The sequence below is a fragment of the Mustela lutreola genome, chromosome 7 (assembly GCF_030435805.1).
Source record: "Mustela lutreola isolate mMusLut2 chromosome 7, mMusLut2.pri, whole genome shotgun sequence".
NCBI lineage: Eukaryota > Metazoa > Chordata > Mammalia > Carnivora > Mustelidae > Mustela > Mustela lutreola.
The window spans coordinates 69,827,131-69,855,044 of NC_081296.1; the positions used below are offsets into that span (position 1 = coordinate 69,827,131).

General features: G+C 43.6%; 5 protein-coding genes across 7 annotated transcripts in view; 3 read left to right on the forward strand and 2 right to left on the reverse strand.

The window, feature by feature from the left end:
• Positions 1–581: 581 nt before the first annotated feature.
• SERF2 (small EDRK-rich factor 2) lies at positions 582–2,404 on the forward strand. Of its 2 annotated transcripts, none has more exons than XM_059181385.1 (3): positions 582–726; positions 1,334–1,442; positions 2,044–2,404. In XM_059181385.1, exons 1-3 carry the CDS (start codon positions 720–722, stop codon positions 2,327–2,329), a joined length of 402 nt encoding a protein of 133 aa, XP_059037368.1. In that variant the 5' UTR covers positions 582–719; the 3' UTR covers positions 2,330–2,404. The 2 variants fall into 2 exon arrangements, with proteins under 2 accessions (XP_059037368.1, XP_059037369.1); XM_059181386.1 differs by having other exon boundaries at positions 583–726; positions 2,067–2,342.
• Positions 2,405–2,547: 143 nt separating this feature from the next.
• SERINC4 (serine incorporator 4) lies at positions 2,548–8,149 on the reverse strand. Of its 2 annotated transcripts, XM_059181388.1 has the most exons (12): positions 7,742–8,149; positions 7,078–7,254; positions 6,729–6,907; positions 6,223–6,302; positions 5,985–6,078; positions 5,516–5,727; positions 5,238–5,333; positions 5,015–5,141; positions 4,540–4,612; positions 4,066–4,114; positions 3,766–3,919; positions 2,548–3,578 (listed from the first exon to the last, which is right to left on the reverse strand). In XM_059181388.1, exons 1-12 carry the CDS (start codon positions 8,147–8,149, stop codon positions 3,380–3,382), a joined length of 1,848 nt encoding a protein of 615 aa, XP_059037371.1. In that variant the 3' UTR covers positions 2,548–3,379. The 2 variants fall into 2 exon arrangements, 1 of the variants encoding a protein (XP_059037371.1); XR_009355538.1 differs by lacking the exons at positions 2,548–3,578; positions 3,766–3,919; positions 4,066–4,114; ... (2 more) ...; positions 6,223–6,302; positions 7,742–8,149 and having other exon boundaries at positions 4,435–5,333; positions 6,729–7,296.
• A 98-nt stretch (positions 8,150–8,247) lies between these two features.
• On the forward strand, positions 8,248–9,740 carry HYPK (huntingtin interacting protein K). Its single transcript, XM_059181387.1, has 4 exons — positions 8,248–8,620; positions 8,960–9,015; positions 9,374–9,425; positions 9,575–9,740. Exons 1-4 carry the CDS (start codon positions 8,459–8,461, stop codon positions 9,668–9,670), a joined length of 366 nt encoding a protein of 121 aa, XP_059037370.1. The 5' UTR covers positions 8,248–8,458; the 3' UTR covers positions 9,671–9,740.
• Positions 9,741–12,455: 2,715 nt separating this feature from the next.
• On the reverse strand, positions 12,456–26,331 carry MFAP1 (microfibril associated protein 1). The gene is made up of 9 exons (XM_059181383.1): positions 26,198–26,331; positions 20,379–20,598; positions 19,047–19,176; positions 18,588–18,775; positions 17,955–18,063; positions 17,693–17,853; positions 15,998–16,157; positions 13,222–13,311; positions 12,456–13,127 (listed from the first exon to the last, which is right to left on the reverse strand). Exons 1-9 carry the CDS (start codon positions 26,274–26,276, stop codon positions 12,945–12,947), a joined length of 1,320 nt encoding a protein of 439 aa, XP_059037366.1. The 5' UTR covers positions 26,277–26,331; the 3' UTR covers positions 12,456–12,944.
• Positions 26,239–27,914, forward strand: part of WDR76 (WD repeat domain 76) — a 64,085-nt gene continuing 62,409 nt past the window's right edge. Inside the window, exon 1 of the mRNA XM_059181374.1 lies at positions 26,239–26,634. Coding sequence (XP_059037357.1) covers positions 26,239–26,634 — 396 coding nt within the window. The remainder of the gene's footprint in view (positions 26,635–27,914) is intronic.

Here is a 27,914-nt window from a genome sequence, read left to right on the forward strand (position 1 = left end):
ATCTTCCCATTCAATATTTCTGTGGGAAACGAACAGGACTGAAGTTTTAGGACACACGGGATGTGGCTCCTAGTTTCTACGGGAGGGGTTTGCGGTGAGGGTACAGTTGGAAGGGGGTTTCTTAAAGTTACGTTTGTACCCGACTTTACCTTATAGGTGAACAACTCGTGTCTACATAGCTGGCTACTGGGGGATAAATCCTGAGTAAAAGGGCCAAGTACTGATAATACAGAAGTACCAGAGTCCTGATAATACAGAACAGAGTAAACCATTACGGCCCCCCAAAACCCCGCCCTCCATCCCCTACCGTTCCCCTTGGGCGAGTTTGCCGGCGTCCCAAACGGTCCCCGCATGAGGTCACTCCGCCAAGTCACGTGCTCTAACCCGCGAGAACGCCACATCGCCAGCCGCACCCCTCCACCCCCACCCTGCCCACGTGACCCGGCCTACTTTCTCCCCGCCCGACCCAACGCCTAGCTCAGGAAGCCCCGCCCCACGCAGCGCACTCGGCCTGCGAACCTCCGCCCCATATCCGCTCGGGCTGAAGCGTGGCTCGCAGCCCCACGTGTTTCTTTCTGTCCAATGAGAGACTGAGCCCGGGCTCAAAGGGGCGGGGAGGAAAGGACGACTTCGTTACGCTTGGAGAAGGGGGCGGGGTCTGCAACGTCGGACAGAACGAGGGGACGCAACGGAGGCAGGCCGGAGCCGCTGCCGTCGCCATGACCCGTGAGCACCGAGACCCTCTCTTCTTACCCCTTTCTCCCCGTCCACCCTAAACACGACTGCCGAATCTTGGCCTTGACCTCCACCTGGCTTCCCCAGCAAGGCCTTTTTCTGGAAGCGCTTTTTGAGACCCTCACACTCGGCGCCGGAAATCGGCCTTTTGCCCACCGCCACTTCTTGAGAACCCCCTCCCCCTTCTCCAGTCAAGCAAAGGCCCCCGCGACCTTCCGCGCCGTGGCGAGAAGCCCCGCGCCCCTGTGATAGGCCCAGAGCCCCCTACCCCAGATCGCAGCCCATCCCCCACAGAGATCCAAACTGTCCACACATCACCACCAGTCTGGACCCCCGTGCCGCCCCGAAACTCGAAACACGCCTTTAGCGGGCTCCTCGGAACCGTTCTTCCACCTCGCAATCTGACCTGCCCCGTGGCAGCTTGCCACCAACACCCCCCATGCTCCTGCCCCACTCAGTAGCCTAGGCCCCAAAATGGGCCGGTGTCGGGACAGAGGAATAAGCGCTGGACCCTGCTGGTGTCCGGGTGAGGGAGGAGGGTCGCCTGTGTGTGGCCATAAAGGCCCCCCGCGCCTCACCTTTTACCTTCTTTCTTTAGGCGGTAACCAGCGCGAGCTCGCCCGCCAGAAGAATATGAAAAAGCAGAGCGACTCGGTTAAGGGAAAGCGCCGAGATGACGGGCTTTCTGCTGCCGCCCGCAAGCAGAGGTAGCCCCAGGGAGGGGAAGGGAAGGGAGGGGAGGGGTGAGACCTGGGCTAGACCGAGGGTTGTACCAGGAAAGAGAGCTACCTCAGGGTTTACGTCTGGACTTGTGAGGGGCAGAGTGCATTGCTTCCTCTAGAGTTTTATTTCCTCCCCACCCTCTAAATTGTTAGCTCACAGCCTGACAGGAAGGGACTGGGGCGGGTGCCTGCCCACGGTTGATTTCTGAGTGCCCCTGAGTCTGACCTTAAGGGCAAGGGCAGGGAGCTTCACATTTCAAATGCAGTAGTGGTTATGACAGCACGGTACTTACGGCCCTCTTTGGTGTTCAGTTTCTCCTCCCTTCTCCCAACCTTCTCAGTGGTGTTGCTGGGTGTGGTACTCAGCAAAGAATAGCCTTGGGCCTGTGTGGCCAGACTTCTGACCCCTTAGGCAACAGCCAGATAGAGACTGATTGCCTTTTAAGCCTCAGCTCTCTTCCTCTTGTTCTCCTAGGGTGGGAATACAGCAGGCACACGCTGAATTTTGTCCCATCCACTTCCATCTTATCCTTTGTGCCCTTCATCCCCCTGCATCTTGTCCTTTTTGCCCTCTGGTACCTCCCAGTGCCCCATCATCTCTACCCCCAGGGACTCGGAGATCATGCAGCAGAAGCAGAAAAAGGCAAACGAGAAGAAGGAGGAACCCAAGTAGCTTTGTGGCTTCGTGTCCAACCCTCTTGCCCTTCGCCTGTGTGCCTGGAGCCAGTCCCACCACGCTCGCGTTTTCTCCTGTAGTGCTCACAGGTCCCAGCACCGATGGCATTCCCTTTGCCCTGAGTCTGCAGCGGGTCCCTTTTGTGCTTCCTTCCCCTCAGGTAGCCTCTCTCCCCCTGGGCCAAGCCTGGGGGTGAGGGGGTTACCCCTTCCCAGTGTTTTTTATTCCTGTGGGGCTCACCCCAAAGTATTAAAAGTAGCTTTGTAATTTCTTGACCGCCTGGTTTGACTGGGGATTTGGGGGGATGGGGATGGAGGAATGGCTGCCCTTTCCCACCAAAAGGGGAGAGAACTTTAGATTCTAAAAGGTTGTAGATATATAGACTAAGTGAAACATCACAGAGGAAATTCTTTATTTTACTACAACAAACAGACAAGTACTCCAAGTATGTGGTAGAGGAATCCTCTAAGAACTTTAGGAACTTCTTTTCTGTGATTTTTGTCCCCCACCCAGACCTTGAACACCATCCCAAGGATGGAGTTGAGGGTCTAGGAAGACTTCAAGACCTAAGTTTATGCTCCTCTTTCTCGTTCTTTCTCATTTTGCTCGCCTGAAACTTTGCTTGAAAGTTGGCCCCCAAATCCTGCTGCTCACTGACTTCCCACGGTCAGCTGCTCTCTAGTGTTCACATTCTCTTCTGTTCTGTCATTCTTCGTGGATTGAGGGTGGTTTTTGTCTTCCCACTTCCTTTGACCTCAAGATCAGGATAAAACCTAGGGTGGTCTCTGGTCCTTTCTTTCCGTGTCCTGGTTTGTTCTGGGCTGCTTATCTCCCTGTGCCCAGGGCTGAACTGCTTGTTTTTCTTTTTATCTCCAAGGGCAGAGCCAAGTAAGTCTTCAGTCCCTATTGGTCTTTCCCTGCCCCCATCTCCACTGTGAGAGCCAGGAAAGGGCTAGTGCCGCACTGTCTGCTGGGATCAGCAGTGGTTTCTGAGCTGCTGACTTGGGAGTTAGGTTCTTGAGCTGGGGTAAAGATGTAACACTAGCTCCAGTGAGTGAGACACTCTGCCCATGGCATTAGAGTATGTATGGCCACTATCTCCTGTTCAAAAATAGTACTGACTTCAAGGGGAGATAACTGCCCATTGTGTCCTTGAGGTACCTGCTGGGCTGGGCAGTTCCTGAGTCAAGACAGGGAGTATGACCTTAAGGGAACCCCAGTTAACAGTACCTAGATTGAATATTTGTTACCTTGCAGTACTTCTGCGAAGGTCGGGTCCCCTGAATGTAGGAGGTGACTGGGAGTCCTGGGTGGGGGACCAACAGAGTGGTACCAATAGCAGCCCAAGATAGAGGAGTACACAGGCCCAGCATGAGGCAACCTTGACCCAGAAGGTAGCCCAGCTACCCTTGGTGAAGGTCTTTTCCAGTTCTGCTCCCTCATAGCTGTGGAACCAAAGTCTCCTGTTAGAGAACACATAGGACCTTAGCTTTCAGACCTGTCCTACCTCCCCACCAAAGATAATGGTGGACCCATGTGTCTCCTGAGAACCCTTAGGACTGGCCTTAAATTGCTCTTCCTAAAACGGGTTTTCAGGAGTATATATATATCCCAGGCCCACTTCCATCCTACCTGAACCAGTTGGTAAGGGTAACCATGACATAGAGTGATGCAAGGAAGAAGAGAAAATGGAAGGCAGAATAGCTGTAGGAGAGATGCTGGGCTTGTGCTGGAGGAGCTGGAGAGGTCTCTCGGTCAGCTGGCCTGACAGACCCACCCCTCTGGCCTGGAGAGAGGGAAGGACTGCTAGCAGCAGTGTGGCTGAAAGACTTCTTCCCTCCTCCCCCAGTTTCTTTTGTGAAGGCGCTCCAGGGCTCTTTGGCACTCTGCAGAAATCTACACTCTTTTAGGGACATTCTTAATGACACTCACCTTCCTTTGGTTTCACCGTTTCAGGGCAGCAGAAACAGAGTGAGGGCTTCTGTAAAACAAAAGGCAGCATATTTTGGAATGACTTTTTAAAGAATGTGAGGGTATTAATATAGGAAATTCCGCTTTGAAAAGATTAGTCTGGCGTAAAAAGTGGAGGCACGCCTGGGTTCAAATTCTAGCTCCAGCATATAACTGGCTATGAAAACTTTGGTAAGATGTTTAACCTTTTGTGCCTCAACTTCTCCATTTGTAAAATGGAGCAAATACCTACCTCACAGGGTTGTTGTGAGGATTAAATTAAATGAGATGATGAATGTAAAGTAGTACAGTGCTTAGCACATTGTGGGTACTTAATAAAAGGTAACAGCAGCTAGAATCTGAGCATTCTGGGTAGAGGTTGGTAGGATGTGTGTCTATCTTTGTCTGTGTGTGAGGGGGGAAGGGCATTGGGGCTGTTGAGCTCTCCATCCTCACCTGGAACTCATAGCTGTAAACCTTGACAATCCACAAGGGCCCAAATACCTCAGCCAGGTAGGAAGCCTCATTGCTGAGAAAGAAAAGACAGTTCTCAAGCAGGTCCAGTCAAATAGCAGGAGGATTGCCTGAGAGTATATACTGCTAGCTGGTCCATATTGGTAATCCTCAGGAGGGTATTATATTTCCAGAGCCTGTTTCCCCCCAATATTTATAAATCTCATCATGTGAGGGCCCTAAAACCTTTGTATATATTTTTAATTCTCAAGTCATTCTCCCTGCCCCCTTCATCTAATACAGATCATCTGACAAGTGCTATTTTTAGAAATTGTTTCTGTTTATGGGGAACTTCCCTCACTCTTGTCTTGCTCTAAAGTTCAAATAAACCGTGGTCCCAGACAGTCTCCTGACCATCCTTCTCTGTCCTGGGTATTCTCCCTTCTCTCACACCTCTCCCCTTGATACCTTTACGCACCAAGCAAAAAGGACACAAGTATACATGATGCCAGCACTTAGCACTGCCAGAGAAGTATCTGGTGTTTGCGATTCCATTTTACTTAGGACAGGGAGGCACAGAGTGTGGTTTTGTCCTTCAATGAATACTGAGAAGGGAAAACAAGAAAGGTGGTAAGAAACAAGAGCTAAGTATTTGGCAGGAACAAAAGTTTTAACCTGGGGAGTCCACGTCTGGTCCTTACCATTTTCTGGAGGACGGCTGGACAGTGCAGAGAAAGTCAGGTACATGATATAGCAGCTGATGATAGAGGCTTGTAGAAGGCCAGAACGGGGTTGCCCTGGGGAGAATGGAGATCATTGCTTTTGTCTACAGAGAAGTTGTTTCTTCCACTCATATCCCTATCTATACTTCTCCCCACCCTTAGGAGGAAGCAGGCAATTGACTAAGATTAGGGAAGCTAATGAATTTTTCTATACTAAAGGCCTTCCAGATTTGGAATGTTGCAAGGCATGTACCCACTGAGGCGGATGCAGGGAGCGATGGAGAGAAAGGAGAGGAGGCCACAGAAACAAAGGTGCAGACTAAGCAGCATCTTGTTGAGCAGGCAGCCAGCTGGGTGTGTGTAGTGGTGGAACAGGAGCGCAGCTGCCACACCTGTCATGCTGTAGAATCCTAGGGTGGCCAGCAGTACCGCCAGGAACCAGCAGCAGTCTTGGGCTGCACCAGTCTGCCTAAGGGTAGGCGGTGGACAGTGGCTTGGGGCTCCAACTCCTCTTGCCCATTACTATTCCCCCTCTTGCAGAACACTGGTGTTATTACCCATCCCACCTAGCCCACAGAGTCATGTTCTGAACTTTTTGGTACTGCTTAGTGGGAAGTTAGGGACCACTGACCTGTCATGCATTTTGTTCGACCACACTGGGTTGGACAATCTTCCCAGGTCAGACAACCTTCCCAGGAAGAGCCTTTAGGGTTAGGTGCGCCTTACCAGTTTTTGTTCCAGGAATGGGCAAAGGCTGTGATAAGCACCAACTGCAGCAGGATGAATGTGAAGCCTCCACAGATGCCAATGTAATGCCAGGCTGCAAGTAGGTGGCACCAGTGGGAAAATGTAGCTGACCATGTCATTACTCCTGTTTTTTGTTTTTTTTTTTTTCCTACCCTCACTTTTTCTTAGAACATCTATTAGCTTATGCCTGCTGATTAGGATATGAGAGGGAAGGTACCTGGGAAGAGATGCTCATCGGGGATGCAGAAGGCAACAGCACAGAGACCTAGCAGGAACAGCAGTTTGAGGAGCCAGAAGCTGGTTAGGAGACAAAACAAGACTCAAGAAAAGGCAAAGGAGAAAGCAAAACTATAGGAAAGGGAAGAGAAGAGACAACTAAATACAGGGAAGGAGGAACCAGTCCCATGTGAGAGGGGCTGGAAACAGGCCCATCCTAGCCTATTCCAAATTCTCTCAGATACCACGTAATAACATCTGGACAATGTTTCACAGTTGACAAAGGGTTTGCATATAATAACCCCACAATTATCTTCATTTTAAAAAATTAGATGTTCAAAGAGGGTAAGTATGTGGGGCTCATGGTCATACAGTAAGTATGGTGGAAGCAGGAACTTAAAGCTTTTTTTTGGAGTTTTTACACACTTCATCTTGGAATTTCCTTTACTCAGCTTATGCTTGCTTCCCTCCTCATCCTTACCCCACCCAAAGTGTACATACACAAACCTGTTATGGAGCTGTGCCCTCAGGCTGGTAGGGGAATGGAGCTGGACTAGTAGCACAGCCTGCAGCAGGTGGAAGGTGGCAGTTCCTGCACATACTCGGTACACAGCTCCAGAGCCACTGAGCACTGGGCAATGAGGGTGGCCAAACAGATGGGCACACAACCCTGAGGGCATCTGGATCTGGAGGGAGAGTGCATGTGAGAAATGGCAGGGCGAATCATCATGTATAGAGAGGTACCTGCTTCTCATGGGTATATCCATTCACTTGTCCCTTACCCCCCAATCTGAATCTTCTGTCTGAGGGTTTCTTTTCTCCTTTTCCTGTTGGCAACCCGAACCCTCTCACTTACCCCATGTTCCTTCCCCCAGACCCTTTCCACTACTGTTTTTGACAGCAGGAGGCAGCAGACTGCTGAGGACCCCAGATGGAGGAGGATGTAGAACAGGCGGCTACAAGTAGATTCTGTGACAAGGGGGCACCTAGAATGGCAGCAGCAGGTACAGGGAACAGGCCCACAGCAGGACACCTGGGGGTTGAGCAGCAAGATGGAGATTTGCTGAGGAAAAGCTTACATTAATGTATGCATTAGATTAACCCATGAGGCTGAATTCCAAAATTTCCCTTTCCCTTTTCTTCTCTCCTTTTACTCAGGAATTCTCAGAATCTGGTTCCAAGCTATTTAGGATTGCCTTCCACTGACATCAAGTAGAGCTTTCATCATAAGAGCTGATGCAGGCTTGAGCAGACCTTCCTAAAAGCCCAAGTCACACCTGGCCTCTCACCTTTTTGTAAACCTGCAGATCTGGTACTGGGAAGTGGGAGGAGAGGTTTAATGATCATAGGCTCAGGGGCAAAGAAACGGAAAGGTTTCTGAGGTGAAAGGAAAGCCTATCATTTTTATTCGCTCTTGTGGGTTTTCCTCCCCAGCTTCAGCTACCATTCCCTTTATTTTTTTTTCAGATAGTTCTTGATCAGGGGACCTTTCAAGCCCCTCTGCCCAAGTATACTCTCACCTGATAGAAGGGAGGATTCACCATAATACTGCTGACTTCAGTGCGTTGTGCCAGGCGGAGGGAGGTGCTGGGGCCTGTGACAGCCTTTGCACCCACCATCCTTGTCCCAGGGATTAGACCTAGGTCTACCAGATGGAAGGAAGATGAGAAAGTAGCAGCTTTCGTTTGTCCTCCGCCATGGGCTGCCACAGTGCTGGGGGTGGTCACCCACTCTAAAGAAGAACGGGGACAGACATCAGGAAAAGAACACCGACCTCCGGGATGTGGTGAATGCAAATGTCGATGTAAAGCTACTCTCTCTCCAGGGCCTTTGGGCCACACAGGCTGTTCTCTCCAGATTAGGGAGCAGTTTGCAAATCTGGCCTCTAGTGGATTAGCATTCCTAATTGGTTTAGGTTTAGACGTCATCCTTCCTGGTTGAACGGAATTGGGGGCAGGGGAGGAGGGTTGAGATGGAGTGGGTAGGATCTAGATGAGAAGGATGTCGGATGGAGTGGTTAGCAGTGGGAGAGGGCCTCGCAGAAAACAACACTAGAACCTCCAAAAGTCTCAGCGGCTACCCGCTTTCCTGGCTGAAGTTTCCAGAATCCAGAACAGTAGTGAAGGTGTGGCCCGAGGTGAGCCCCGCCTCATCCTTTCCCGGCGGAAGTTTCGGGGAAGCTACCGGAAGTCTTCGTGAGTGGGGCGGGGCCTGTGCAGCGGCACGGTGGGATCGGTATGGCTACCGAGGGCGATGTGGAACTGGAGTTGGAGACGGAGACCAGCGGCCCGGAGCGGCCTCCGGAGAAGCCACGGAAGCATGACAGCGGTGCAGCAGACCTGGAGAGAGTCACCGACTATGCGGAGGAGAAGGAGATCCAGAGTTCCAATCTGGAGACGGTGAGGTTGGCCGTGAGCGTGTCTGGGCGGGCTGAGAGCTGAGGGGCCTCTCAGATTGTAACTGGAATCCCGGCTCCAGGACGGGCTTCCCGTACGGTTGGCGAGAGGAGGCACGAGGGAAACCGTCATTGGAGCCCGCCGCTTGCGAAAGGGAGCTTGATGGAGATTGTGTTTAAAGTGGCCCTTAGGTGCACAGAATTGAGTTAAACCTAGGCCTTGGTTCCTGATACACTCGTCATGTGAATACACACACACAACCCGCCGCCAGCTTCTTACACCTTTTTAGATTATTGGGAATTGTGGGTGGCAGAGCGGTAAGGAGATCTATTTTTCTCATAGGCCATGTCCGTGATTGGAGATAGACGGTCCCGGGAGCAGAAAGCCAAACAGGAGCGGTAAGTCTTCCGTAGGCACAGTCAGTCCTACCAGTTCCTCACTTTCCCCCATACGAAAATAAAAGCTATCTTTAAGCGTTTGTATCTTGTACCGTTCTTCAACTCTGTCACCGATTTCTACATGTGTGAAGTTTACAACCTTACTTTCTTGGTGGAAGGAAAGGCCTGACAGCACCTGCTGCCTGCTATAAAGACTGAAGAGGGGAGGGGATGGGGATGTTCGGTGAGGGCGTGAGAGTCATTTTGTATTTTCACTCAGCAGTGTTCGTTGGGAGTCATTTATTTGTAAGGCACAGCTGAGAATGAGAGTTAATGGTGGAGGTAGAGAATGAGGACTAATGTACATGAATATTTGCAGGGAGAAGGAACTGGCCAAAGTCACCATTAAGAAGGAAGATCTGGAGCTCATAGTGAGTAGTAAAGCCTACCTAGCCTATGGGCAGAGCTTACATTGGTTAATTGGGGTTGTTTACTGAAACAAGTCGAGTCAGGCAAGTCTTGGTGGCATTTTAATGCCCCGGAAGAAACTTAGGTAACATCCTCGATCCTTTTCCTGCAGATGACAGAGATGGAGATCTCAAGAGCAGCTGCAGAACGGAGCTTAAGGGAACACATGGGCAACGTGGTAGAGGCTCTTATTGCCCTGACCAACTGATTTGTGCTTTTTCAGACCCACTCATTGGATTATTTTATTTCAATAAAGATGTAGCCTTTTTTTTCCTCTTTTTTTTTGCAGTTATATCATCTTTGATCAAGTGTGATGTATATTATACTGTATTTTATTGTGGGAAACTTACATGTCGGAATATAACTGAATTTAAGCAACTCCTCTCCACCCCCCCCAGGCCTTAATGAAATCATGTGAAGAATCAGTCTAGAATGGTACCTCATGACCTCATGTTCACATGCAAATGCTGGGAAGCAGGTCAGGGTCATTCATCTGACTAGCCTTCAGTGGTATTTAGGGTATATTTGGAATCTCAGCAAGGTTGCTGAAGCCCATGGCATGGGTCTCTAGGGTGGTTTATATACCACCAATCTTGTTTATAAGCCACTTTTGAAAAAAAAATTTTTTTTAAGAGCACACAGTGGAATAGTCTTGGCTGAACTTGTTTCCCCAACTGTAAAATGATATATACCTGATAGGTTAGGAACTGAGGAGTTGGTGAATGTGAAAAGCTTGGCCTAATACCTGCCTCACAATAGACATTCAGATAGCAGCTATAAAGGTGTTCTTAAAAGAATTTCAGTGTTTTATTCTCATTTTGGCTCTAGGATAATTCTTAAATTGTATCCCTCTGGTACACACATGTGACATCTTTATGTGTCAGAAGACAGTGGGAGAAGGAGAAAATCCCAAGCAGGCTCTATCCCCAGTATGGATCCTGACATGGGGCTCAATCTCATGATTCTGAGATCATGATCTGAGCCAAAATCAAGAGCTGAGTGCTTAGCCATCTGAGCCACCCAGACACCCTGTTCATAAGCCATGTAAGAGTTAGAATTTAGGGGCGCCTGGGTGGCTCAGTGGGTTAAGCCGCTGCCTTTGGCTCAGGTCATGATCCCAGTGTCCTGGGATCAAGTCCCACATCGGGCTCCTTGCTCAGTGGGAGCCTGCTTCTCTCTCTGCCTCTCCCTGCCACTTTACCTGCTTGTGCACACACACACACACACTCTCTCTCTCTGACAAATAAATAAAAAAAATCTTGAAAAAAAAAAAAAGGTTAGAATTTAGGGACTGAGGTGGAAACATGGTTAAGTTCAAAAAAGATATCAAAGCTTAGGTCTTATACAGAATTAATCTGTGACTTTATTTTTAAAGATTTTATTTATTGGAGATAGAATGAGAGCGAGCACGAGAAGGGGGAGGGTCAGAGGGAGAAGCAGACTCTCCGCTGAACAGGGAGCCCAATGTGGGACTCCAGGATCATGACCCAAGCTAAAGGCAGTCACCCAACTGAGCTACCCAGGTGCCCTAATCCATGACTTTAATTTACGAAGTTGATTTAATTGAATTCTGAACTCCACAACACTATACCTTACATTCCATTTCCTGGAGAGAAGACAGTTTTACTTTAAAAGTTGATCAACCTTTGGCCAATTCATCCTTGCTGAACTTGTTTCCCCAACTGTAAAATGATATATACCTGATAGGTTGTTTTAAGAACTGAGGAGCTGGTGAATGTGAAAAGCTTGGCCTAATACCTGTCTCAGAGTGGACACTCAGATAGCAGCTATCAGTGTGTTCTTAAAAGAATTTCAGTGTTTTATTCTCATTTGGCTCTAGGATAATTCTTAAATTGTATCCCTCTGGCATACACATATGATGTCTTTATGTGTTTATTACCTCATAGTAATTTATATTCAGATTTTTTAGGACATGAAAGATCTGTGAATGTTTCTTCCAGTGGGGCACTTAAAAGATGGTGAAAAGACCTTGGCCATCTCATTTCTTTATGTAATTGAGAAAGAGCCTCCCCACTGATTAAATGTCATTCCTTTTAACCTCTAGGACCCTAGTGCTCTGCCATGTGCATGGTGGTTATGTAATAAATATTAAGTACAAAACCACCGAATTTAACTCTAGTTTGATGTCTTTAAATTACAATTTGAGAACACTATACTCTCCTCACAGGTATCTGTGAGCTTAGATTTACTACAAGGTAGCATTGTCCACTTACATGCCCATGTTTCTAACCCAAGCTAAGAGGCTGGAAAAAGAAATCTGGAATAGTCCCAAGTGAATATGGGAAGGCAGAGTAGTGATGAAATGCAGATTTCTCAGAAATGGTTTTAAGTGGGGAGCCTCTGATCCTACCTGGATAGTGCTTTTCTGTGGGTTTCTCAGCATGAGTCCAAACCTCACAAAGCACCTTCAAAGACTGGGTTGCCCAGTGTCACAAGTATGGCAGTAGGTCCAACAGGCTGGATATGTATGTATATATATATATGTATAAACTGGCTGTTGAGGATACTGGTAAGTACTTGGTTTTCCCATTTCATGGGTCAACTTTTGTTCTAAATACAGCTGTATTTTAGCAAAGAATACCATACATATATCTGCTCATAGAGTAAATCTGGGTGCCACTTAGAGTACAGACTGTCCAGTGTCTTAGTTTGTTTCTAAGATCAAAGGTGACAAAATGTGAAACACCCTTTGTTCAACAATTCTTTGCTTTCTTATTTAATAGGTAAATTCTTGTCAGCCTGCACATTTTATTTCCAGTTTCATAAGAAACCTCTTGGTGTAGGGTTTTTTGTTAAGATTATTAGAGAGAGAGAGAGAGAGAGAAAGCAGTGGGAATGGAATAAGGAGAGAGAATCCAAAGCCAACTCTGAGCTGAGCAAGGAGCTCAACGTGGGGCTTGATCCCACGACCACGAGATCATGACCTGAGCTGAAACCCAAGAGCTGGACGCTTAACCAACTGAACCACCCAGTTACCCTTGATGTATGATTCTTTTATTTCTTGACACACACACATAAATGGATCAAAAAATATGTTCACCTAGAAAAACTGACTTCAACCAGAAATGCAAAAACAGGTATCTGTGAGCTTAGATTTACTACAAGGTAGCATTGTCCACTTACATGCCCATGTTTCTAACCCAAGCTAAGAGGCTGGAAAAAGAAATCTGGAATAGTCCCAAGTGAATATGGGAAGGCAGAGTAGTGATGAAATGCAGATTTCTCAGAAATGGTTTTAAGTGGGGAGCCTCTGATCCTACCTGGATAGTGCTTTTCTGTGGGTTTCTCAGCATGAGTCCAAACCTCACAAAGCACCTTCAAAGACTGGGTTGCCCAGTGTCACAAGTATGGCAGTAGGTCCAACAGGCTGGATACAGGGGCCATGTAAATAATGGTAGAAGCAAATCAAGGACCAGATGCTGAGACATTGCCTGTGCCTCACAGCTAGAAGTAGTTGAACTCTAAGTAGTTTTCCGCTTCTTGGCAGATGGTCGTTCAAATACATCTCGTACCCCAGCTGCCTTCTGTTTAAAGAACTTTGTGTTCTGGGCACTCTCTTGGCCCCATGCTGAGTCAAAAGAGGTGGTGTCCTGATCCACAAGGTGGGTGTACTTGGTTCGACCAGAGCGCCCAAAGTTCTTGACCTGATCAATGAAGGATAGATGATGAGTTATACCACCAAACATCAAGTCCTCAATACATAACTTTTCTCTCTCATGTTCTTAAGGTAACCCATACCTGCATGACTTTGGGAAGAATAGTTTTGTTGAAGTGATCCTCCAGGGTAGGTGCACTGAAATCTCTCTTGTATACTTCTTCATCCTCATCCTGTAAAAAGAGTCTTATCAATCTTGTGGTTTTCATTACCCATACATTCAAACCACTAATTTATTAATCTCTACAACAAGGGATACAAAGAATGAGGGTACTAAACCTATTCAAGAGCTTATATCTAGTTGAGGATATGACACTCCTTTCTCTTTGTGTCTTTTTTTCTTCCTAAATGTGGATATTTCCTGAAGGTTGGCTATATTCTCTCTGCACCCACTGTGTTCAGTCATATGATTTCAACTCTGTAGAAGTCTCTCAAATCTCATCCTGAATTTTATACTGCCCACTATATAGTTAGCTTGGATATTCTGTTGGGACTTCAGACTCACATTTAAAGTGAAAATCATTTCCCTAACCTTTTCAAATTGGCCTCTTTCTCATTTAACTTCTGTTAATAGGGACACCATTTTCTCAATTACCCAGATTCAGAATTTATGTAAACTTTGTGCATAATGAATTGCCACTTACAAATTCGAATTCCCTGGGTTATTATAGTTTTTCTTAGAATCAACCTTACACACTGCCACTAGACTAATGTTTCTATAGTTTTCTTTTTTTTTTTTTTTTTTAAGATTTATTTATTTATTTATTTGACAGAGAGAGATCACAAGTAGGCAGAGAGGCAGGCAGAGAGAGAGAGAGGAGGAAGCAGGCTCCCTGCTGAGCAGAGAGCCTGATGCGGGGCTCGATCCCAGAACCCTGGGATCATGACCTGAGCCGAAGGCAGAGGCTTAACCCACTGAGCCACCCAGGCGCCCCTAGACTAATGTTTCTAAAACATACTTTCGTATCTCTGCCTTGCTCAAAAACTTCTGGTGATTCTGTTTTGTTAAATAAGGACAACTCCTCCTCTACAGTAGTCAAGGTCAAATGCCATAAAGCTACCTCTCCTTGCCAATTCCCTTTACAGATGATGCTTTTTGCCTCCATTCCTAGTCCCTTCACCTGGAATGTCTTCCTACCTGAACTCAGAAAGGCTACACATCTTAAATGTGCCCTTCTTCATGTTCTCTCCATCTCCTACAAAGTAAAACATCTCCCTCTTCAGAAGTCCCACAGTATTTTCACTCATCCTTACGTCATAGTATAGTATATATGGCCTTAGCCCCATTTTTAGGTTGTAACCCATCTGAGAGTAATAATTTTATATCCTATAGCAGTGTCAAACAGTAGTGCTCTTGGGGCTCCTGGTTGGCTCAGCTGGTAGACCATAACACTTTTTTTATTTTAAGAGAGGGAGGGGGAGAGAGTGAATAGGGAAGGAGAGGGAGAGAGAGAATCCCAAGCAGGATCCACACCCAGAGGACAGCCCAACATGGGACTTGATATCACAATGCTGAGATCATGACCTGAGCAAAAATCAAGAATTGGACACTCAAATGACTGAGCCACCCAGGTGCCCCTAGACTATGCAACTCTTAATTTCAGGGTTATGAGTTCAAGCCCCATGTTGGGCTCTGCATGGAGCCTACTTAAAAAATGAGAGCCTGGGTACAGAAAGGCTTTAAAGGTAAGAGTTTTTGTGAGATTTACTTTTCTCCTCGTTGGAAGCTGAGTCCCTCATTTAATCTCAGAAGGTATTTTAACTTCACTGTCCTTATCTGGATGAGGAGAGTTAACTGAGCATGTGCACTAAAAGACTTTTACATAACTCTTTACTTATGTATCTTAGCTAGCAATGTACTGTTTCTCTCAGAAGCTTATTAAAGCTGCTCAAATGTGTAAGCAATGAAACTTTATGACTTTAAAGCAGTAAAGAAATAATTCAATCTCCAGTGACTTCAGTCTAGAAAACTACATGAGCCAGGACACTACATGATAAGCAAACATTTCTGGCTGAATAGACTGAAATTGATTTTGGAGGGGAGTAAGGAACCTTCCACTGAAGTTTAGATTTTATGGATATCTACAGTGAAAGGGCAGGAATCTAGCTGCAGTAGGGACTTTTAGGGTTTGACGGTACAGCATTTAAAAAAACGAGTCTGCTTTTTGATTTAAACTCACATTGCATCAGGTAATAATTTAACAAACCATATGCTATTACAGTAATATGTGCAATCAGTTCTCCGATTTTCTTTCTTGACATCTCTCCATTAACAAATTACCACTGGTATAATCTAAATAATTTGGAAGAAGTTCTCATCACTTTATACAGGGTTAACAGATTGCTATTTTGACCTTGGTCTTCATATGAAGAACAAAATCTTGATGGTATTACACATAATAGTTAGATAATAAACCATTTTTTTGGTTAGTCAGTCTTAATCACTTTCTGTAAGCTCAGAATAAAGTGAATTAAATTTCTGCCTCCCAAATATTTGCATGAGCAGAATTTCTTACTTGGTTATGAAGAGTGACCTCTAATTAATTTTAGGGATGTAAATAGTCTTTGTCAATTTAATTCACTATCTCTCTTTTTAGTTCCTCAATTCTTTGGTTATACCATTTCCTCCTGAGAACTGGGGCCAAAAGAGAGAACAGTTGCTGCTACTTCTAAAATCCTGTTGCTAGTGCTTTTTCCTACTGGGTTTATATTCTTCAGATGCAAAAAGCAAATAAGAAAGCTGATCATTGGCAAGTAGAAGTAACATCTCAAGACAGTTTATTCTTGGGGGGAGAAAAGAACTCATAAGTAGTAGTAAGTTATTTCTACAGCCCAAACTTCCACTCCCTTTTCACTTACCATGAAGAAGGCACCCCGGTGATAATACTTCTGTAAGAACTTATATTTGCCCTTAACAGCTTTGTTGGTAATGACTTTGCCATTTGCCCGAAGCTCAGCTCGTCTCTCTTCCTCAGTCAGGTTTCGCATTCGTTCAATTTCTGCCTTCTCCTTCTCAAGCCTGTACAGAGAACAAAACTATTTATTAGTATCATTCCTGCTTCAGAGACACTCAAATTATCTGAACACAATGGAGTCTCATCTCCTTTTAAGCATTATTCACTCTCTTTAATTCTACCTATTGCCTGTTAGGAATTAAGATCAGGAGCCCAGGGGTGCCTGGGTGGCTCAATGGGTTAAAGCCTCTGCCTTCAGCTCAGGTCATGATCCCAGGATCCTGGGATCAAGCCCCGCATGGCATCGGGCTCTCTGCTCAGTGGGGAGCCTGCTTCCTCCTCTCTCTCTGCCTGCTTCTTTGCCTACTTGTGATCTCTCTCTCTGTCAAATAAATAAAATCTTAAAAAAAAAAAAAAAAAAAAAAAAAAAGATCAGGAGCCCAACAAATAAAAAAGTGGTCTTCATTATTGCAAACGGCCAAAAGTTCATTCTAGCCTTTATAAGGTTCAGACATACTATTATGCTTGATTTTGCAATATTAGTAACTCCCCTTCCCTAAAAAGCCTACTTGGCTTTAAAAAAAATCAGAATTTAACATAACTTTGTTCACATTTTATTGGTATTTTTTAAAAAAGTAATTACTATATGTGCTTAGTATCACAAACCAAGTGTTACCATCATTAATTAGACTGCAGTGACAAACCCTTTTTGGGGTGTGTGGGGTCATAGATCCCCTTTCTCCAGAAAAACACAAATACACGTAATTTTGTATACAATTTTAAAGAGTACATGGACTCCTTGAAACCCAGGATTAAAAATCTTAGAAATTGCAGGCTGAGGACAGCGTTTTCTATTGATGTTTTCCCTTTGTAATCAGGGATTACCCTCTCCTAATAATTTTCAAGAATGGGTGATGCAGCTCAGAACTGATTCTGCTCTAACAATAGTGACTGCCGAATTATTTGAAGGGCCACAAATTCTTCACCTCAGAGTATGCATGCCCCTTTGGCAGAAATGACATATGAACCTTAAAAGACCTTGCCAGTTTCCACTTTTGCCCTCTTGGAATACTGCCATGAGACTATTACATTAGAAAGCCAATCTAGCCCAATGAAGAAGTAAGGCAGTTTAGCATTAACTACTGGGCATGTGAGTGAAGTGATTTTTGGACACTCTAGCCCAGCCAATCCTCCTGCTGGATGCAACTGCATGGGAGAACCCAAGTGAAACCAGCAGAGGAACTGCTTAGCCAACTTGAAAACTGTGAGGAATAATCAATTGTTCCAAGTGACCAAATTTTGGATTGGGTTTTTATGCAAGAATAGATAACTGATTAATAATGCATAATGTCTGTGTGTCTACTAGAGAACTACAGGGAGTATCAGCTGATACTCTATCACAGAGAAATACTGACAAAGTGTTTCTTTTCCATGATTTCACTGTAATAAGACACATTCCAATTATGGAAAACTCACTCAATTGCAGGAACCATAAAAAAAGCTGGAATGGAACTCACAGTCTGTGTTGAGCCTCAGAGGTACCCCACCAGGAACCCATCCCATTACTGATATTAAACTCTAGGTCCATCTTATTACTCACGCTTCTCGATCTTCTCTGTCCCTCTTGATTCTCTTTAGCTCCCGAACTTTCCATGCCTCATATTCTTCCTCATCATTTTCATCATCAGTATTGAGAGCATCCAATGCAGCCAGGGACCGCTTGTTCTCCTCCAGCTCTTTCTTGGTCTCCTCTTCTACAATCTAGGTAAGGAGAACAGTTCACCTATTGGATTTCCTTATTTTCCTCAGACAAGGCTAAGTAACTCTGCCTCGTGTGCAATCGCCACAGCCACTCCCAGTACCTTGAGTGTGTACTTTCGCCTCTCCTCAGCCATGCGTTTTGCTTCCTGCTCCAGCTCCTTCTGTTTCAATGCTTCAGCCTCACGTTCTTGAACTGTTACTCGGTCCTTCCTGTAGCATGAGAGTCCTGTTAATTGCCCAAAGCCCTTAGAGTGGAGCTCTTTATCCTCTTAACTCAAGTGCCATCCAAATCAGACAAAGCCCAACAATCGCTGGCTCTATTTTTTCGCAAAGAGTCAAAATTGGGAGTCAGCCCAGGTATTCAGAGCATTAAAACTCCATTCATCTTTAAGAACTGCCTGAATAGCAAGAAACTGCTGGACTGTAAGTAGTAGGATTTCTCATCATTAGGAAAGGATTAGTAATTCTCTCTTCAACTTTCATTTTGTCCTTTATAGGACAATGGGCAGATTATGTGCTCTTTAACTGGAAAGGGAGATGTGAAAACAAACTCAGGCTCTCTGTTAACACCAAGATATTCCACAGCAAATATTCTGCACAGGTAGGGAACTGGGCAGAGGACTTTCACTCAGTGCTGATACTTCAGAAGAGCATGAGATAGAAAAAAGGCTTCTATCCTGAGACCTGGAAAGCAGTAACTATGTGGATTCAGGCCTGGTTTGTGAGATACTTACTTTCGAATGAAGACTGGTTTAAGGCGAGGCTCCATCTCATCTTCACTGTCTGTGTATTCTTCATACTCAGATTCTGATTCTGACTCCTCCCCAGAACGTCCCTCATCTTCCACTTCCATGACTTCCATCTCTTCATTTTTTCTCTCCTGTGCTCGTTGACGCATCATGCCACGGCGCCGCTCTATTTCCTGTCAAGTCATGGGTCCAAGTCAGTCAACCCAATGACCTATGTTCTAAGGCAGCTTTTTATTTTCCCGTCATTGCATTTAACAAATTCTGATAGGAGTAAGTACAATTTACATCATTTTATTTTCAATTCTATCTCCAACAAATAGGGAATCTTAGATCAGAGTTCTGCCAAAAGCAGCAAGCTTATTGCCTTTGGGAGCTCAACAAGGGAGAACAGCTGCCCAACTTTTTCTTGGACCTAGAAAGAACTTCCATTTTCCTTTTTTATACCTCATCATCAATTTCTTCTTCTTCTTCTTCACTACTATCTTCTCGTTCCATGCGCCATGCATCTCCTTCCACTTCTGAGTCACTTTCCCCTACCACTTCAGGTTCCACTATTTTCCGATGTCGAGCCAATCTGAAAAACAGCATCTTCAAGTGTAACACCAGTGTCACAAAATGATAGAGCATCAACCACATTTCCTTAGTCATAGAGCACCTAGAGGTTATGTTTGCTTTTATTAATACTGAAGTCTGAGGTGCAGATAAAAGAAAACAATTCAAAGTGTCAGAGCAAATAGTCAAGCTGGACCTAAAACCTTAAATGTAAACTGAGGCATCATGAGGCACTGCAACAAACATATAGGTGCACTGGGATGGTTTTATAGCTCCAAGTAGTTCAGTTTCAACATTAGATCACACTGGGTTTCTTTTCGGCTGGCATAATTATGTTTGTGAAACTGAATTTTTGGGGGCTGTATGAAAAGCAACTACTGCATGCAGATCAATATGGAACAGGAAATGAATGACCGTGCCAATCTGATTCCAAGGTCTGAGAAGTAGTTAGTGTTCCAGAGGCACACAGACCCCACTAATAAGTTATTACGGTTATGTAAGAATAAAATAAAAGTGTTTTTTCTTTTATGTGTATTATATTTTTCAAATGGCTTTAAATGTTAGGACATGACTATTTACTGAATTATTTGGATCTAACTACTTAATAAAATAAACAGAACTGTGTAGGTCTAGGAGCTCCCTGAGAAAATTCCTGAGACAATATGAACTGTAAAGTTTGGGATCTCTGGTCTATTTTGTAAGGTAATGTCTCAATCAACACACAACATATGGATTCCTTCATTGGAGGTTCCCTTTACTACCTGAGGCCATTCATTCATCAGGCCTTTTTTCCTACTTTATTGGTGTCATTCCCCTCATTAGCCTTTAGGAGAAGTGAGTGAATTAAGTCAGCTTCTCAAATTTTAAGATGTCCTCTGCCCTTCAACAATCAACTAATGGTTTGTGTTTTCTATTCCCTTAGTGAGTAAATTAGGGTTTTTGGACCAGAGGTAACCTGCTGTTTACTGGCAGCTACTTGCTCATTGAATACTTTCGATCATGTTATTTTCCTGATCCCTTCGTGCCTCAGTTTCCTCATTTGTAAATTGGGATAATATATACCTCATAAGGTTATTGGGTAGATTATATAAGAATTAGTAAATGTACTTGGAACAGAGACTGGCACATAATGAGTATTGTGCAAATATTAGCTATTATTGCTCTTGTTGTTAAGAACTAACCTGTGGGGGTTTAGGTCCAAGGAAACCTAACACTAGTCATTACCTCTCCTCCACATCTTCACTAATACGGTTCTGCAAACGCCGCAGTCGAGGGTCACTGGATGAATCCTCCTCCTGTTCCTCAGGCTCTGCTTCTTGTTCTTTGGCTTTCTTAATGAACTGAAATTCTTCATCCTCCTCATCTGAGGACTCCATAGGGGCATAGTCTGGCCTCTTTCCCGACACATAGCGTTTTACCTTCACTTTCTCCATCGAAATCTCACCTGGGTGATAAAGATAACTTATTGTTTCAGTAGCCTCTTTCCCAATGTCTTTCAACCTCTGCCTTTGCAGGCAGAGCCCTATTCCTGGTAAACAAGAGTTCAAGCAGAAGAAGAGAGCCACTATCCAAGCATCTATTCATTCACCTATTGTGTTTCCAGATAAAACGAAGTCATAGGAAAACATTCTTGTGAATACCAACACTAATGATAAAGAAGGTGAGCCTGAATACAATGAAGTGGAGGAAGACAGGCAGTGAAACAACAAAAAAAATTCCCCCCAGACAGGCAGATGACATCCATCACAAATTCATGCTATTCCATCTCAACTATATCCTTAAGGGAATTATTTGTAACAGTGCCCAGCACACAAGGGTGACTTAGGTAGGAACAGAAAATTAAAATGTTCCTCAATCCCTCTTTTAGTTCCTCTGGAATTTTCTTTTTTTTTTTTTTTTTAAAGATTTTTTATTTATTTATTTGTAAGAGAGAGAGAGAGAGTGAGAGCGAGCACAGGCAGACAGAGTGGAAGGCAGAGTCAGAGGGAGAAGCAGGCTCCCTGCAGAGCAAGTAGCCCGATGTGGGACTCGATCCCAGGACACTGGGATCATGACCTGAGCCGAAGGCAGCTGCTTAACCAACTGAGCCACCCAGGCGTCCCAGTTCCTCTGGAATTTTCTATGGCAGCCTTTATATCACCATATAACTCAAGCTTTTAATCTTATCTATTTCTACCTTTTCTTTTAGCTTATGTCCTATCAAACCTCCAAGATTACACCTCTCTCTCTTTTTAAAGATTTTTTTTATTTATTTGAGAGAGCGAGCAGGTGAGAGATAAAGAGAGAGAGAGTTACGAGAAGGAGGAGGGGCAGAGAGAGAAGCAGGCTCACAGGTGAGGACCCTGGGATCATGACTTGAGCCGAAGGCTGCCGCTTAACCAACTGAGCCACCCAGGGGCCCCAAGATAACATCTTGTTTACAAATAGTAACAATTCCTGTGAATAAAGTGAAAACTAACCAAAACATTTTATAAGATGAATATAGTTTTGATAACCAAATTGGACAATTCAAAGGAAAACTTTACATGAATTTTCTCTTAATAAACATACATTAAAAAGTACTACATAACATAATAGCAAATTTATTCCAGCAATGTAAAAGTAAACAAAAAAAATTCTAAGCCATCAAGACCTCAAACGATTTAGCTCAGGACCACAAGGATGGCTTAAGCTTAGAAAATTAATGGGAAAAATATAATATACTATTTAAAGTTTATATATTAAAAGTCACATAATCTTAACAATACAATAATCGTTATGCTTAATGATAAAACATTCGAGATATTCCTTTAAAAACCAGTAGGCATCTTTATGTTGTCCCTAACACACCTTCTAGTCAATGTTTTATTATGGTCCTAATTAGGACCATAAGAAAAAGAAGAAAGGGGTGCCCGGGTGGCTCAGTCAATTAAGCATCTGCCTTTGGCTCAAGTCATGATCTCAGGGTCTGGGATCCAGCCCCGAGTCAGGCTCCCTCTCTTCAGGGAGTCCGCTTTTCTTTTTCCTTTTCCCCCTCCACTCCACTCATTTTGTCTCTCTCTCAAATAAATAAAATCTTAAAAAAAAGAGAAAAGAAAAAGATAGAAAGTAAGGATTAAAAGGAAGAAGTAACTGTCAAAATTTGCAGACTATGATTATCTATGTAGAAAATACAAGATATTGTATCATCAGACAACATTATCTATGTAGAAAATACAAGAAAAAAACAAGCTAAAAAATGAATTCAGGGACAAAACTAAATAAATGCTGGATATAAATAAGTGTACCTATGCATTAGCTACATAAATTAGAAAATAAAGTTTTAAAAATACTATTTACAATAGTAACTAATCTACAAGATACCAAAAATTAAATTCAACAAATGATGTATAGGCTTTTCAGAGGAAAAATATATAATTATATTGAAAGATACAAAAGATCTAAATAAATGGAGAAATATATCATATTCAAGTATGAGAAGATGGCAGCTGTGCCCAAGTTAATCAATAAATGCATGACCTATAATTTTAATGCAATTCTGTTAACAGTAGTCCCCAGGCTGATTCAAAAATCACATGGAAGAAAAGGAGGCCAAAAAGAACCAAGACAGTTCTGAAGAACCAGCTGAGGCTGAAGACTTTAACATACCTCAGCAAAGAAGATACAAAGATGGCAAATAAGCATATTTGCTTCAAATTATATGTTGTCAGGGAAATGCAAAATGAGATGCTACTGCACATGTATTAGAATAACCAAACTACAGAGCTCTCACAACACAACTGTTGGGGAGAATGTGGACTAACAAGAACTCTAATTTGTTACTGGTGGGAATGCAAAATGGCACACCCACTTTGGAAGACAGTTTGGTGGTTTCTTATAAAACTAATCATACTCTTACCAAGTGATCCAGCAATTGCACTTCTTGGTATTTACCTACGTGTTGAAAACTAATGTCCACACAAAAACTTGCACACTGGTATTTATTTCAGCTTTGTTCATATAACTGCCAAAACCTGGAAGAAACCAAGATGTCCCCTGCTAGGTGAATGAATGAACTACGGTATGTCTACATGATGGAATATTATTCAGCGCTAAACAGAAATAAGCTATTAAGCCGACATAGAGGACACTTACAAACATATTACTAAGTAAAAGCCAATTTGAAAAAGTTATACACTGTACAATTCCAAATACGTGACATTCTAGAAAAGGGAAAACTATGGAGACAGTAAAAAGACTGATGGTTGCCAAGAGTTGGGTTGGGGGAGTTGGGGGAGGGATGAATAGGCAGGGCACAGAGTATTCTCAGGGCAATGAAAATACTGTGTGTGATACTGTTGTAATGGATGTATGTCATTATACATTTGTCTAAATCCATAGAATACACAATGCCAAGAGTGAACCTTAATGTAATCTTTGGGTGATTACGATGTGTTAATGTAGGTTCATCAAATGCAACACATGTATCACTCTGGTGGGGGATACTGATAATGGAGGAGGCTATGTGAGGGCAGAGGATATATGGGAATTGTGAACCTAAAACTGATCTAAAAAAATAAAGTCTCAGGGCACCTGGGTGGCTCAGTTGATTAAGAGTCTACCTTCAGATTAGGTCATGATCTCAGGGTCCTGGGATCTAGCATGGGGTTTTCGGATCAGCAGGGAGTCAGCTTCTTTCCCCTCCTTTTGCTCAAATAAATAAATTAAAATCTTGGGGCACCTGCGTGGCTCAGTCAGTTAAGCATCTGCCATTGGCTTAAGTCATGATCCCAGGGTCCTGGGATTGAGCCCTGCTCAGCAGGCAGCCTGCTTCTCCCTCTGCTTGCTGCTTCCCCTGCTTATGCCCTCCCTGCCTCTGTCAAATGAATAATAAAATCTTAAAAAACAAAACAAAACAAAAAACAAAAGAAACCGGGGCGCCTGGGTGGCTCGGTGGGTTGAGGCCTCTGCCTTCTGCTCAGCAGGGAGCCTGCTTCCTCCTTTCTCTCTGCCTCTCTGCCTACTTGTGATCTCTGTCAGATAAATAAATAAAATTAAAAAAAAAAAAACAAAACAAAAAACAAAACAAAAAAACAAAAGAAACCAAAGCAGTGGAGAATGGATGGGCTAGTCAAACAATGGAACAGTAGGGGCAGTTGGTTAACCATAAGGTAAACAGTAAAATTAGATCTCTGACACCACACAACACACCCACAAAATTCCAAATGGATTAAAGACCCATGTGTGATAAACACATCTTAAACACTTACATCCCTACTGGATTATAGGCTCCTTAAATTAGATCTGTCTTGCACAGTTGTATACTCAATCCTGTTTCGTATACACAAATACTTAAGATGACAAAGTAATTATAATGTGAGTATCTATGATCTCAGTACAGGGAAGGATTTCTTACAAAATATACAAAACAACACAAGCTATTAAAGATAAAATTGATAAATCTGGTAACACTAAAATTAAAAATGTCTATGAAACAAAAGTGCCTATTAAACAGAATTTAACTCCAAATTAAAGTAAAAAGACAAGTAAAAAAAAACCAAGACAAAATAGGAAAAAGATATGACAGATTTAGGATGAAGAAAAACTAAGTATAAAATGGACAAATGACAAAAACGGGTAATTCAGAGAAGAGAAAAACTAGATAGCTGATAAATGCATGAAAATTCTTGTATCACTAGTAATCAGGGAAATGCAAATAAAATTGAGATATTTCATAATTAGATTGGGCAAAATTTAAAAATCTGATACAACCCAAGTATGCAGATGAATATATGGCAAAATACAAACTCTCAATGCTCTCACAATGCATTGTGGACAGCAAGTGGAAATAGCTATTAAGGTTGATGATGAACTTTTAGGAGTCTACCCCAGAGAAATTCCTACACAGTGCACTGAAGAGACACATTTAAGAATGACAACTACAGTGTGTGTCTCGCTAGCTCAGTTGGTGGACCATGTGTCTCGATCTCGGGGTCATGAGTTTGAGACCCAGGTCTGGGGTAAAGATTACTTTAAAAAAAAAAAAAAAAGGACAACTATAGCACTGTTTATAATAGGACCCCCCCCCCCCACAACAACTTACTGTTCTTTAGTAAGGAATAAACTGTGGTTTAATTATACAATGGAATTTGTAAGTAGTTAAAATGAATTAGCTCTGTATGTATAAAAGGATACCAAAAGCCACTTTGAATTTAAGGAAAAAGGCAAGTTGCACAAGAATAGGTACAGTATATTAAAAAAAAAAAAAAACCCCTCAATTATTTTCCAAATTCCTTCCTGTAAAAGGGACTCTTTAGTCTACCCCTTTCCCCCCAAACATGTAGTGTTCCTTCTTCTATCTGCACTGGAATCCTACTCATCCTGTAAGGATCAATTTTAATGCCCCCTTCTTCAAGAGGCTTTCCTTGATTACCTCAGTTTGAAGAGATTACTCCTTCTCTACCCTTCCACATCATTTGATTTATATCACCTGTGTGACAGGAATCGCACATTGCTTAGGATGTGCCTCTTTTTGCATGTCTTACATCTACTACCATACCAGTTCTTTAAGGTTAAGGGCATTGCCTCACACACGTGTGTATTCAACTTAATAGTCACAGAGTTGGTTGAAAGGAATAATAAGTTTAATAAGACATGGTTCCTGTCTCAAGGACGTTATGAACTTAGGATGCAGTAGAGGGAGACAGATACACAAAATAATGATGAGAGTTATAAAAGCAGCACAACCGTACTGCTAGGATAACAAGAGGGACTGTATCCCGCACAATGCCCTGCAAAAGCAGGCATTCACTATATTTATTAGTCTAATTTATCGGTGGAGGCCAAGGGAAGAGGGATGCTTGATGTGAGGACAGACGGGCGATAGGAACAAGATGAGATGTAAGTGGGTCCCCTCCCCGCCCCCTCAGGCAACGCGATCGGGTGCGAGTTTGATCGTTCAAGTCGAAGAAATTAGGGGTCACGGTCATAAGGGTGGGAGGATTGAGGTGGTCTGCTGGGTAGGTTTGGAATATGCTGGCGAAGGAAGAGGTAAGATCCGACTGTGAAACGGCTCAGAACCGTACCTTTTTCATTGCGAACCGGGACGGCTCCAGCCGTAGACTGAATGGGCGGTTGTTTCATGAGTGCGCTTGGGACCGACATGTTGATGGCAGCGGCGGTGACTCCCGAAACTTCAGTGATTCCAAACAGCGAACAGCAACAACGTCAACGAACAAGGGGAAAAACAACAACAACAGCAACAAAAATACTCCTTCTCCTAGAGGTACCGGACACTGCTGCGCGACAGACAGAAACGCCACTTACGGCTGAGCTAGAGAAACCGGAAACTTGGGACCAGAGGATTCTGGGATTGTGGGCGGTGAGTCTATTACTGCGCATGTTCGTATACCGCTCTGGCATTTTAAGTCCTGAAGTGTTTGGACGTCGCTTCTGGCGGGAAATTGCTGCCTATTGGGCTTTGCTGTTAAAAATCCTGTGGCGAGGCAGTTCCGAATTACGGGTATCTTTTGTTAGCTTGGTTTGAACTCGAGGAACCTGGGCTAGTGATGAATAAGGAATTGAGCAGATAGTGAAGGGCAGTTGTCCCGACTTCTGAAAACTCAGCATTGGAGTTTAATGAGAATAGAAGTCCTGCCAGTAGCACCTGATTAGCTCAGTTGATGAGGCTGAGTGGGTTGTGGTAAGGTATTTTTTCGTCACGCGAGGGCAGCTGGTGGTGATTTAGGCCATTGCCATGGAAAAATCCCCCAAGGGGCCTGGAGCATTTCCTGAAGTCAGAAGAGGGTGCTTTTTGGCATTCCAGTTTTTTCAGTTTCTCAAGACCGTCTGTTAAAACATTCCTGGCTAGACAGTGTTTGTATATAAGTACATGAGTAATTATTAAGTATTTACTGTGTTTACTGTGCTTAGCTCTCTAAGGAGTATGGAATATTGTTTAAAGGCTTGAATTTTATTTAGGAAGTCTTCTAAGGCTTGGTGACAGAAGCAATCACAGTTTCCTAGCTAGGATTGTAAAAATAATATTGGCTTACTGGAAGTCGGAACACATTTGACCATACAAAGGATTTCATAAGTGTGGTAGGGAGAGATGGGACAGCAGAGTTTTGCAGTCCAGAAATAGCATGGTATATATATTAAACACGGAAATGCTTGATTTTATCACTAACTTTTGAGTCAAGGAGTGGTTAAATTTTGGCAGGAATCAGGTCGTGGAGAGCCCTGCTGTTACTGTTAATAGGATTAGTTCTCAAATTACTTCACTTGTGTTGTAAAATTGGGTTTAGGCTGGAAGGGGAAATAAAATTACGCAAGGCTTGAACAAAGAACCGTGGAGGACTGCTGTAAACAACCAAGGAAACAGTTTTGGGCTAGAAAGAAAAGAATCTTTAAGATAGAGTAGGTAGAAATTTGTAGTTTGACTTTTAACAGCTCCAAAACCATGCTGTCCGGAGGGAGTAAATATGATGGGAAAACAGTTGTTTTGACTCAGGGCAACTCAGAGAACGGGGAAAAAGATTACTGTGGCTGTGACTGTAAGACATACAGGCAGTAAAATCTTATTTGTTACTCTGTGATACAAAAATGATTTTATTATCACAACTTTTCCCCAGCCTTTGGGTCATCATTAGGATCTTAGTTAACTCGTGGGCAGATGATGAGGTGAAATTTAAAACAGCTGAAGTTACCAGCTCTTGAAAAAAAATCGAAATGCTTCACTTCCTAGGAACAAGGTAATATGGTAGCCATAGGGCATAATTTTCTTGTGGAGAGGCTATAAGG